At 33.2% G+C, this 12,658-nt stretch overlaps 1 protein-coding gene across 8 annotated transcripts in view; it reads right to left on the bottom strand.

Moving 5' to 3' along the window:
• The window catches only part of ATM (ATM serine/threonine kinase), a 157,096-nt gene that overhangs the window by 82,249 nt on the left and 62,189 nt on the right, over positions 1-12,658 (bottom strand). For all 8 annotated transcript variants that reach the window (XM_005215785.5, XM_010812321.4, XM_010812322.4 and 5 more), the window contains 7 exons: positions 11,936-12,182; positions 8,903-9,018; positions 7,738-7,864; positions 7,017-7,216; positions 2,811-2,985; positions 2,099-2,263; positions 1,163-1,295 (listed from right to left, as the gene is read on the bottom strand). In XM_005215785.5, coding sequence (XP_005215842.1) covers positions 1,163-1,295; positions 2,099-2,263; positions 2,811-2,985; positions 7,017-7,216; positions 7,738-7,864; positions 8,903-9,018; positions 11,936-12,182 — 1,163 coding nt within the window. The remainder of the gene's footprint in view (positions 1-1,162; positions 1,296-2,098; positions 2,264-2,810; positions 2,986-7,016; positions 7,217-7,737; positions 7,865-8,902; positions 9,019-11,935; positions 12,183-12,658) is intronic.

Raw genomic sequence — 12,658 nt, 5'->3', positions numbered from 1 at the left:
TCCGAATTTCCTTCTTCAATAGAATCATGTAAAAACATTTAGCAGCAATATTTGGCAGACAGAGAGAGAAAAATGTCTTAACAAGTTGTGCAGAGAAATCAAGACCTTTAGCAAAATCACATTTAGAAACACAAAAATTATTCAGCATTAAACTAGAAGGAACCTTGGGAGAATGCCTGGTTTTTTAGCCTCTTGCATTTAGAATAGACCAGCCCTGTCCAATAGAATTTTCTGCAATGGTGATAATGGTCTATAATCCATGCTGTCCAATGACAGCCACAAGCCACATGTTACTACTTAGAACTTGACATGTGCTAATACAATAAAGAAGTTGAAGTTTAAATTTTACTGAATTTTAAGTCATTTAAATTTAAATAGCTACAAACATCTATTGGCTATATTGGTATGAATCAATAAAATACCCAAATACCCAAGAATTAGATATACAAAGAGAAAGTTCATGTTTCATATATATATACATGTATATACATTTATATACCTCAAGAACAAATATTCTAGAAACTCAGAATTCAGATGGTCAAAACAAAATTAATTTTTAAAAGTACTGAGGACAAAAATCACAGAATAGAAATATGAAGTTAATGAGCACAGGATGATGAAAATCAAAACATAAGTAGAAAATATTTCCATCAAGTGCAGTACTGTAGTAACCTAAAAACTAAAATCAAATCAACTTAAAAATGGAAGTTTTCTTAAGTTAAAAAAAAAAGCTAGAAACACATACAAATATGTGTGTAGATACAAAACAGACACATACATACATACAAACAAAACACATACATGGCTAAGATGCTTAAAATGAAATGTTTTTTTTATTTAAATAAACTGGGGTAGTAGGCAGAGAGATTACTTTGCATGCTTCCTTTTAAAGAACTCAAATTTTTCTTTTGGGCAGTAGCAAATTGTTAACATTTTTTTAAGCGGTAGAATAAATTTGGACATTCCAGCACAGGTCCACATTTACATGGATAAAATGGTAGTAATTCAAGGTAAGGATACAACTTAGAAAGTCTTTCATAACTAGATGAGAAATGATTAGGGTCTGAACTAAATCTGTGGCAATTAAACCAAGAGCAAGAATTTTAAGAGATTCTTTCAAAAAGAAACTTATACAAATAACCCAAGTCATTAAAATGAGTACCCTGAGATGCTCTCATAAGATCCAGCATCTGATCTTTATGTTGCTCTAGTTGTCTTCGAAGATCCTTCAATCCTTCAAGCCTTGTCAATGGAAGTGCATCATAAGCACTTACTGAGAGAAAATGGTTAATTTCCTAAAAGAGAAAATCAGCTAAAAATGTAACTTGCTTTTGACATTTATTGGTTGAGTCTGTAAAATAAAATTTCTAAAAATCAGTTAATGCCTTCCACAGACACTGATTCTTATCACTGTTACTACTAAACAAGGTGGAAATAAGTTACTTATTTCACTTCAAATCTTAGTGTTTTAATCATTTAAATTCTAATAGACTCTCTCATGATAAAATATTTAGAGTTTAAGATTGTTATAGCATACTCAATTAGAGGGAAAAACTTAAACTTGTATTTATTTATCACTACAATTCTAGTTTTATGTCTCAATATATTTAACTATATTTTCATATTGATTATAGCCAAATATAGAGTAAAGTTATAGTAAGATTTATAAGGAAAACATCTGAACATAGTTTTGAAATTTATAAGGGTTAAACAAGATTAAAACCTGAAAAACTCTTCAAAAAGTTACATACCATCTCTAATTCAAGCATTATATTTTCCTTCAGAGGATCAGATGGTAATTTTGAGAAATTAATGACTCTTATGTGTATATTTCATCAAGCATATTTTATATTATACTTCTTTAATATTTAAATTCAGATCTTTACCAAGAAACTTTGATATTTATACTTTTAGTGCAAAGCAAGAGTATATTTAAAAATTCAGTTTTTTATCTGTTAGGAGGACAGATTTCAGGTTACGCTTTTTTAATCATAATTTTTTAAAAAGACCAGTTTTTCCTCTGAGAGGATTAGAGGCTTCCAGAAAGTACTACTATCCTCTCTAATACAAAATAGCAAGATGACAGAATAATTATTACCTCCAAAAGTGAAAAGGGTCCTCCACTGTATTTGATTTTCTGCTGAGTAATACGCAAATCCTTAAAGACAACGTGGTCAGGAAAAGGATCTAAAAGTTTAATTGTGATATACAGATTTTCATTATCCTTGTTATCAATCACTAAGAATTTCAACAAGTCCAATACCTAAACATAATTTAAAAAGGAAAAAATCAAGAGAAATGGATTAATTCTATGTTAAAGTAAAACAAAGAAACCCACTGTGATAAATGATAAAAACTCTATTAACCTGGTTTAGATAAAATGTTCTAATCACTACTAAGGCACCTAGCTACTACTGTTTCTGGGCTTTCAAATAATTCAACAAACATGTAGGGCCTTTACTGTGGGATGGACACTGAGGAACACGGTTGTCAATATTACTGAAGCATTTCATATAATATCTCTTACACCGTTAGAGTAGTGTGAACTGGATCCCTAGTTTTGACTACCTCTACATTTCAGTATAAATAAGAAAGAAATCAGGTTATTTATTAGATCAAAATTACTAGGTGCTCTATAACAAAAAGATTACAAGGATTAATTCATTGAGAATGTTTTCCCCGTCATTTTTCAAAGACTATTTTCACTAAAATTACTGATTACACCAAGTAAACATAAAAAAACAGTGCTTTCCAAGAATACTTTATCAATATATTTCAAATATCATTTTGAACATGATTTGGGAAATTACCTGTTCCTGAACTTCCATCTGATCATCCACAAGGGGTATAAGTGTACCAACAATAACATGAAGATGACTTTCTAAAGCATCCTTACAGTAAGTTACCGCTGTGTGGCAAACCCGGCTTAATAGGTCACAACAAAGGGAGAAGCTACGTAATGACACATCCATGAAACGAGAAGGCCTAATGTGGGGGAAAAAACAATAAGTTACAGGACACTACTTTGATATCAAATTGTTCAAAGGTCATTATTATTCAACAGCTCTAATTCTGATGTGGCATGACATAAAAGTTAGTTTTACATCTAATTCTTTAAAACTGGATGTTTAAAAGCCAAAAACAGAAGCGACATCAAGAAAATGACAGAGTAGGCAGCTCCAAGCTCCCCTGACAGAAATAGTGAAAAACGAGCAAACTGTATGAACTTTGTTAGAACTCTGTAAAACAGCAACAATCAAGCAATCACTGAATCAAGAAAAAGGAAACTTAAAAACTAGGAAAGCTTTGTGGTGATTTTACTTGTCCTTGCCTCACATCGTCCTCAGCCTGGCAATATTCATGAAAACTTTAGATCCCGTTTCTAATATGGGATCCTGGTCCTTAGTTTTGGATGGAGCAGAAGTGAAGCGACAGTCATTCAGTCATGTCCGACTCTTTGTGACCCCATGAACTGTAGCCCACCAGGCTCCTCTGTCTATAGGATTCTCCAGGCAAGAGTACAGGAGTGGGTTGCCATTTGCAATAGCACCTAAAAGAATTAAACATCTAGGAATAAATTTAACCAAGGATGTGAATCGCCTGTACAATGAAAATTATATAGCATGGATGAAAGAAATTAAACCCAACTAAATGGAAAAACATCCTGTATTCACGGACTGGAAGACAAACTGTTGAGATATTAACACTATCTAAAATAGTCACATATTGAATGCAATATCCATCTAAATTCCAGCACTTTTTTTGCATAAATGGAAAAACTGGTCAACAAATTCATATGGAATTACAAGGTATCCAAACAGTCAAAACAATTTGAAAGAGAAGAAGAAAAATGGAGGACTCACACTTCCTGATTTCAAAAGTTACTATACAGCTACAGTAAGCAACACAGTCATTTCTAAAGGAAATCAACCCTGAATATTCATTGGAAGGACTGATGCTAAAGCTGAAGCTCCAGTACTTTGGCCACCTGATGTGAAGAGCCGACTCACTGGAAAAGACCCTGAAGCTGGGAAAGATTGAAGGCAGGAGGAGAAGAGGGCGACGGAGGATAAGATATTTGGATAGCATCACTGACTCAATGGACATGAGTCTGAGCAAACTCTGGGAGATAGCAAAGGACAGGGAAGCCTGGCATGCTGTAGTCCCTGAGGTTGAAAACAACTGGACATGACTTAGCAACTGAACAACAACAAGCAACACAGCATGGTACTGGCATAAGGAAAGACCAGTGGAATAGAACTGAGAATCCAGAAATAAACCCATACATCAGTGGCTAACTGATTTTTGACAAGGGTGAAAGAATAGTCTTTAATAAATAGTGCTGGGACAACTAGATTTCCACATGCAAAAGAATGAAACTGAACCCTTAACTCACACTATTTATAAAAATTAAAATGAATCAACAACCTAAATCTAAGAGCTAAAATCATAAAACTCTTAGAATAAACTCTAAGGGTAAATCTCCATGACCTTAGATTTGCCAAATGCATTCTTACCTACAATACTAAAAACACATGAAACAAAAGAAAAATTAGATAAATCAGACCTTATCAAAATTAAAAACATTTGCTCATCAAAAGACATTATCAGGAAAGTAAAAATTTTATAGTATGGGAAAAACTATTTGCAAATCACATATGAATTCAATATCCAGAATATATTTGCAAATCACACACTGAGTTCAATCCCAGAATATATTAAGAACTCCTACAGCTCAACAACAAAAAGACAATCCAATTTTTTTTCTCTTTTTTATTGTACTGTCCCTTATCCCAAACCCCCCTCCTACTTCCCTTCCCATCCCATCCCTCTGGGATGTCCCCGTGCACTGGCTTTGATTGCCTGTTGCATGCATTGAACTTGGACTGGTGATCGATTTCACATATGGTAATATGTTTCAATGCTATTCTCTCTAATCAGTTTTTGATTTGAGAGACAATCCAATTTTTAAAATGGGCAAAGGATTTAAATAGACATTTCTCCAAAGAAGACATACAAATCATCAATAAGCTCATGAAAAGATATTCATGAGTAATTAATAGGAAAATGCAAAATCAAATCCCCAATGAGATACCACTTCATGCCTATGAAACAACCCAAGTGTTCATCATGAGATGAATGGATTAAAAAAAAAGTGTCATATATCCAATGTTGTTGGGCTTAGTCGTTCAGTTGTATCCGACTCTTTGCAATCCCATGGACTGTAGCCCGCCAGGCTCCTCTGTCCATGAGGATTCTCCAGGCAAGAATACTGGAGTAGGTTGCCATGCCCTTCTCCAGGGGATCTTCCCAACCCAGGGATCAAACCCAGGTCTCCCACACAGAAGGAGGATTCTTTACCATCTGAGCCACCAGGGAAACCCAATGGAATGTTACTTAGCCACAAAAAAGCATGATGCTGGATAAACACTGAAGACATGCTAAGTGAAACAAGCCAACAGGAAAGGGCAAAGAAATTATGATTCTGCTTATATGAAATACCTAAAACAAGGAAATTAAAAAAGACAGGAAGTAGATTAGAAGCTATAAGGGCTATAAGGAAGAGAAACTGTGTGGTTATTGCTTAATGAATAGAAAGGTTCTATTTGAGGTAATAAATAAGTTGGATTTGGAAACTGCAATGACAGAAATAAAAATTAATAGCATACCATGAACATAATAGCACTAAACTGGATACTTAAAATATAGTTAAAAATGAGAAATTTTATGTTATATATTTTAACACCATAATAAACCTAAAAAAAAGTGAAGGAAAAAGACTGAATGACTTAAAGTACACACACATACATATGACTTAAAATTAAAATTATATTTTTAAAAAGCAAAAAAGAATATGAGAAAACAAAATGGAAATAGATATCTTCATATGCTTTGAGGGCTTAAATTTATTTGATTACAATGTTATCTACTAATAAGAAAACAATAGACAGTAGAATCATTATTAAAACCAATGGAAAGGATAGAGATGCTAAAAAGAACATACATTCCCCAATCTATAGTAATTGTGATACTGTGATTTATAATAAGAAATATATATTTGGTCTTTGTCCCCATTTCTGGCAGAGTCCCTAATACTTTTGGAATTTCCTGTGATGAGAGCAATAAACGAGTCTTTTGTTATGTTGATGAAGTATCTTTGGGGAAGCCTCTAAGGATCTGGGCTGGTTGCCAAAAGAACCAACCCTATAATTAGAGGGTTGGAACTTTCTGTCCCACCTCTCTGATCAAGAAGGGCTTTCCCTTCAATCAGTCACCAATGGCTGATGATTCCTCTCTTAACACCCAAAAGGATGGAGTTAAAGGAGCTTCTGGGTTGGTGAACATTTGCAGGTATGAGGAGAATGAAGTGACTGGAGAGACCACTTAAGCTCTATGCCCTTTCCCCATACTTTGCCCTATGTATCTCTTCCATTTGGCTGTTCATGAGTTATTTCTTTTTGTAATAAACCAGCAATCTAGTGAGTAAATAGGTTTCTTAAGTTCTGTGAGCCACTCTAGCAAAATAATCAAACCCAAGGAAGGGGGTTATTGAAACCTCCAATCTATAGTTTTCAACTGAAGTCTGATGAGGCTGGAGAGAGGGTAGTCTTATAGGACTGAGCTCTTAACCTGTGGGATCTGACACTATCTACAGGCAGGTACCAGCTGATGTCTGAAGAATACCCTGGGTATGCACTGGGAATCCCCCTTCCGTCCCCTTACCACACACTGGAAGTGGTAAGCAGAACTGCTATGGTACCATGTATTTATGGCCATGTAAAATTAGTATATTTAAAATGTTGAAGAGAAGATCTTTAATATTTTAAAGACTTCTGGAGCTGGAGAAGTAGCTGGAGAAGTGTGTGTGTGTATGTATATATATATATATATATATATATATATATTAAGCAAAATTCAGAAAATAATACTCTGGCTTCTACCCTGTAGAAGCATAGAAGTTTTCAATTAAGATGAGGGTAGAAAAACTTATATATTGGTCTAAATATATTATTTACCTTTGGTTGATATAGTGAATCAAAGTATAAATAACATCTCGAAGAACAAAGGCCCAAGCTCCTCCTAAGCCACTCTTTATATCATTCATTAATAAACTAACAAACAGGTGATATATTTTAATAATTCTGTGCCTTTTGTAAACATTATTTGTCTCAGCTGCTTGCTCACATATGGCTAGAAGAATTTTCTGATAGGAATCCTAGAAAATAAAGATACATTTAGTAAAACCTTGCCTAACCACATATACTCAGACATAATACATACATTTTTATATTCAAATTACAGAATTCTAAATTTCAAAATTTTGCTTGCGGTTTTGATATCAAATGCAAAATATCACATTAAGAAAATTACTATCTTAAATTTTAAAAAACTTGTCAATTTATTTTGTTCTCAGATAGTAAACAATATTTAGTAGTATATTCTTAAAAAAATACATATATACACAAATCCTGAGCCAACCCGACTAAAATGTCACAAAATTCAGTCCTCATATGTGACATATTTCAATTAATACTGACAAGTAAAATACTAAGATATAAACTTGTAAATGAGTATTTTTCTAATTTATTCAAGTAAGTGTTCCATTTGTTTACTTTTTTCTTTTTAAAATGTACTTATACTTACAAAAAAATAAAAATAAAATGTACTTAAACAGATTTTCTAGCTGAAAAAGATGGAATTCTCTCTTCAGGTACTATCCTAGTAAAGTATACTTACAGGGCTTTTGGAAAGAATTTCTAAAATGCTTTTAAGCTTGGTTTTATGGCAATTGCTGATATAGGCAAATGTCGCTTTAATCACATGTGATGGAAAATGAGGTGGATTAGGAGCAGGATCCAAATCCCTAAGAGTTATAGAAAAAATCAGTCATCATTTTCAGAATAAAACTATCAAGAAAAAACATTTTCTTGATAGATTAGTGAAAATTCAAAAGAAAAATTTAGATTATAATACCCCAAATTTTAGTTATTTTCTTGGTGAAAACTAGACTTTTAATAAAATCACAAATGACATATTACAGTCTATATACATCTATCAGAATACCTAAATAACTTTCTAGGAGGTAGTCAATAATTTGTTTAAAAAATCATTTATAAAGTTAACAGCAGTTATAAAAAAGAGACCTAGTATCACTTTACTTAAGGTATGAATTAAAGCTCTATTCTAGTACTTTAAACTCAATAATATCTTTTAAAATTAAATTATTTATTTTAATTGGAGGATAATTACTTTACAATATTGTGATGGTTTTTGCCATACATTGACATGAATCAGCCATGGGTACACACATAAACACAGTAACATTCAAGACAGCAATCAAATTCTATACCAAATGAAATTACACATTCAAAAATATTTTAATAGATATTATTACTGTTTTACATGCTTAGTATTGCATAGTATATAAAAAAAGGATGTTTTTTAAGTACTTTACAATCAAGGTAAATGAGTAACAATGTATATGAATAACTCTACCATTCATATACAACAAGTAGGTTTTACATGCAAATGAAATTGCAATATAGTAAAATTCCACTAGCAAAGGAGAATGCTTTTTAAAAAAAAAGATGATACAGAAAGCCAAGTCACAGAAGAAAATTTCATGATAGGAGATGGCACAATGCTCAAATATTACAAACAGACTGAGAATAAAAAGGTTACTGAATTTTCAAACAAAGTGGTAATCAAAAGAGCAGTCACTATGAAGAGGCTACAGTACAGCAGAAACTTCAATTCAAAGGTAACTATTTTAAAAGAAACAGAATTTAAAAGCACAGTACATGTCTAATAACTGAAATAGACATTTGAAGGTGTCAACTAATAAACTTCCCAAGGACCTTATGAAATTACAGCTAATCCTCTAAATTAAAAATATCCATACCCTGAGAAGTCACAGGGGTCAGTGCTTTGGCTGGTACCAGAAGTTGCTGGTTCATGTAACGTCATCAATAACTCCACTACAATCTCTGGTAAATTACTAATGAATAAATGATCAATCTGCAAGGATACAAAATAAAATATATTTAAGTTTTCCTGTCTGTGATCTTTAAGTCAGCTAGTTTAAGGGGCTCACGTTATTGTCTCATTTCCAAAATTATTCAGTGATTACAGAAGGAAATAGTTATCAAAGATCTAAGATCTGCAAAACATGCAACTAGCACCACTTTTTTCTGCTATGCAGCCAACCTACAGACTCAAAGGAAAACAGAGAAATTATATCAAACAGGACTCTCTTAATCCAACTTTTTCATTTAATTTTAAAGAATCACTTTAATGAGCAAGGCTTCAGGTCTAGCTTGAAATTCCTCAACCTAATCACTTTCCTGTCAACCAAATTCCCCACTGATCTATACTGCTCATCAACCTGCATTTTACCTTTATTTGAGAACACTATCTTAGAGAACTTTACTAGTAAGGATTCCCAATGACTGGCAATTATCAACCCTTTGTTCCCTGCATATCTTTCCCCCAGATTCCAACTTGGTTGATATCCCAAATTCTGAGGCTAGCTGCTATCCACATGTCATTCAGTTCAGTTCAGTTCAGTTCAGTCGCTCAGTCATGTCCAACTCTTTGCAACCCCATGAATCGCAGCACGCCTGGCCTCCCTGTCCATCACCAACTCCTGGAGTTCACTCAGACTCACCTCCATCGAGTCAGTGATGCCATCCAGCCATCTCATCCTCTGTCATCCCCTTCTCCTCCTGCCCCCAATCCCTCCCAGCAACAGAGTCATTAATACTAGGTAAAAATCCTCCTGGACAGGAGCAGACTCTTCATTACCCACTTCTTGCTACAGGCAGCCTCACAAAAGGCATAAGTTCTCTAAATAAAAAGAGTGGGTGTACTACATTACACCTCAGCCAAATGAATGAGAACTATAAAGTCTTAAAACGTGTTTTTTGTTAGGTCTCCAAGTAATGAACTACAGTGCTTTAAACCAAAAGGCAAATGGGCTCATTTACTATCTTTACCTCTTCCACACAGAGATTTGGAAACCCTTCCTAATAGCAAAAATATTCTGGAATGTGGCACAACAGAAATCTAATGTAAAGATCTTAGCCTTTCCCTGTAATGTAACATTAGTTACATCATATCATCAATTCCAAGGTTTCAGCCCCTTTACAAATCCAATCCTATTTCCAGTATATCTGGAATTAGTAAGACAAACTGGCCAACTCTGATTAATATCAGAGGAAAACTTAGTGAGTTTCCCTGCACATAGGTGACAACTGACTTCCTTAATTTTATATAATTTTCTTACAAGCAAATCTCTAATATTTAAGCTAAACATACATAAAAATAATTCAAAAAAAATTCAGATATCTAGGTATACCTAAACAATCTTATAACTATACATTTTACGCATTCAACAACTGACAGTTATAGAAGACTGAAAGGCTGATAATAGTGGTACCATCACTTATCCACAGAAAAAAGAATGTGGATTGATTTAGATAAGCTGCATATTAGAGAAATAGAGAAAAAATTAACTTAAAATGATGATGCTAAATGAAACTGAGACAAATAAAAATTTATGTCTTTAACAAAGAAGCTAAGAAATTATTTTTAATTTTTAGCTCTCTTTGTTCTTGAGACTAGTGTTTTAATCAGGGTTTAATATAATCACATTTCCCATCTAGACTTATTCTGACTCAAACTTGCTTTCTTTTGATTTGAATACATAAAGAGGAATACTAAGAGTAGACCTGCTCAGCAGTGTAAGCTGGAAGATTGGGTGAAAGGGTCTGGAAGCAGACTGCCTCTCATAAATTCCATACCCATTGGCAAGCCAACATTCTGTTCCAACTGCCTTTTAGGGAGGCAGTTGGAAGCCTCCAGACCACAGACTTACAACCAGCTCTGAATAGGAATAGCTCACCTAAGCAACTAAGGAGAAGGAAATGGCAACCCACTCCAGTGTTCTTGCCTGGAGAATCCCAGGGATGGGGGAGCCTGGTGGGCTGCCGTCTATGGGGTTGCATAGAGTTGGTCACGACTGAAGCGACTTAGCAGCAGCAGCAAGCAACTAAGAGACTTGCTGTTCACAGATAACTAGGCAATGAAAAAAAGAGTCTACTGAAGTTTATCCAATTTTAATACTAACATTGACCAAGCTTTGTTAGTCATCCTTTGCTTATATTAAAAAGTGGAGTGACCAATTTTCTTTCACTTTAAAAAGTTTATATATGATCTGAATATAAGTTGCCTCAAATAATTTTTCTTTCACTTTAAAAAGTTTATATATGTATCTGAATATAAGTTGTCTCAAATAATTTTAGATATGTATAAATTACTATAAAAGAAACAAGTTGTTAGGTCGTTTTTAACTTGACTCCATCTTTCATCAAATAATGAGTACTTGATATATACTAGATAGTTGGGATACATCAGAAAAAAGAAGAAAGAAAAATCCAACCTTTACAAGTACTTATAGTGGAGAAGGTTGATAAAAACCAGTGAACATAATTCATAAGTAAGCTACATCATACATTAAAAAGTAGTAAACGCCATGGAAAAAGCAGAGAACAGGAACATGGGATTGTACTTTTCCTTGAAAAATGAAGGGCTTAATGATAGTCAAGAGAAAGTGAAGACTTTCTATACCTTGCTCAGCATTGCTTGAATTTAATAACCAGTTTGTATTCATGTATTACTGCCAATTAAAACAATATTTTACAAGGAAAAGGTGGTAAAATTATTCCAAAGTTAAAAAGAAAATTCCTGATTAAAACATTTAAAAACCAATCAAAAGGAGAGAACACTGTACAATAACAAAAAAATTAATGGATTGCCTATATGAGATAGTGATTATCATAAAATATTAAATTTAATTGCATAAGTGATGAATAGCCTAAAGGTACACCTCAGATCAATTATGGGATAAAAGGTATTGTAAATATTGAAGTCATACCTGTTTTCCTAATAAGTTTTCATCTTTAAGCATATCATAGACTTTGGTAGCAGTCTCTCTTTGCTGTGCCATCCCACTGTCTTCTGTACCCTCATAAGCAAAGTATGGAAGGATATTTACAAGAATCTTTGGAAAGCAGCCTGTCAGAAGACTTTTCCAATCCTCTTGAATTTGATTAGCAATTAACTTTACTTCATCAAAATGACTTCTAATCACTAGAGGTGGAATCAAAATTTTATAACAAGACCTAAAAATATAAAAATTAAAAACATACATTAAAAATATAACTTTTCAAAGTAAAACTTTATAATATGGTCCTTAAAATAACAGAATGGTTTTGGAAATTCCTGGTGTTCCAGTGGACTTCAATGCTTCCACCATGGGTTCAATCCCTGGTCAGGAAGGTAAAGATTCCTTGAGTCATGTGGTGTGGGCAAAAAAATAAATAAAACAGTTTAATAAGCTTAGAGCATCACTTTATCTAAATCATTAAGCATTCTTACTCTATAAATGAAGACATGAAGTTAAGTAAATTTTAAATAGTCACACTAAAAAAGACTGAGGTCTTAAGAGTATTATCACCCTAAAGGCAAGATGAAAAACAAGTGAAAATGAATTTATATTTATTTATTCTGTATAATCTTTATGCAAAATTATTATATAGTGAAAGGTGAAAGCAATTTATAAATTCAAAAAATAAATGTAGATATTGGCAAAATGAAC

Source organism: Bos taurus, chromosome 15, assembly GCF_002263795.3.
Source record: "Bos taurus isolate L1 Dominette 01449 registration number 42190680 breed Hereford chromosome 15, ARS-UCD2.0, whole genome shotgun sequence".
Classification (NCBI taxonomy): domain Eukaryota; kingdom Metazoa; phylum Chordata; class Mammalia; order Artiodactyla; family Bovidae; genus Bos; species Bos taurus.
This window is presented reverse-complemented; position numbering and strand designations above follow the sequence as displayed.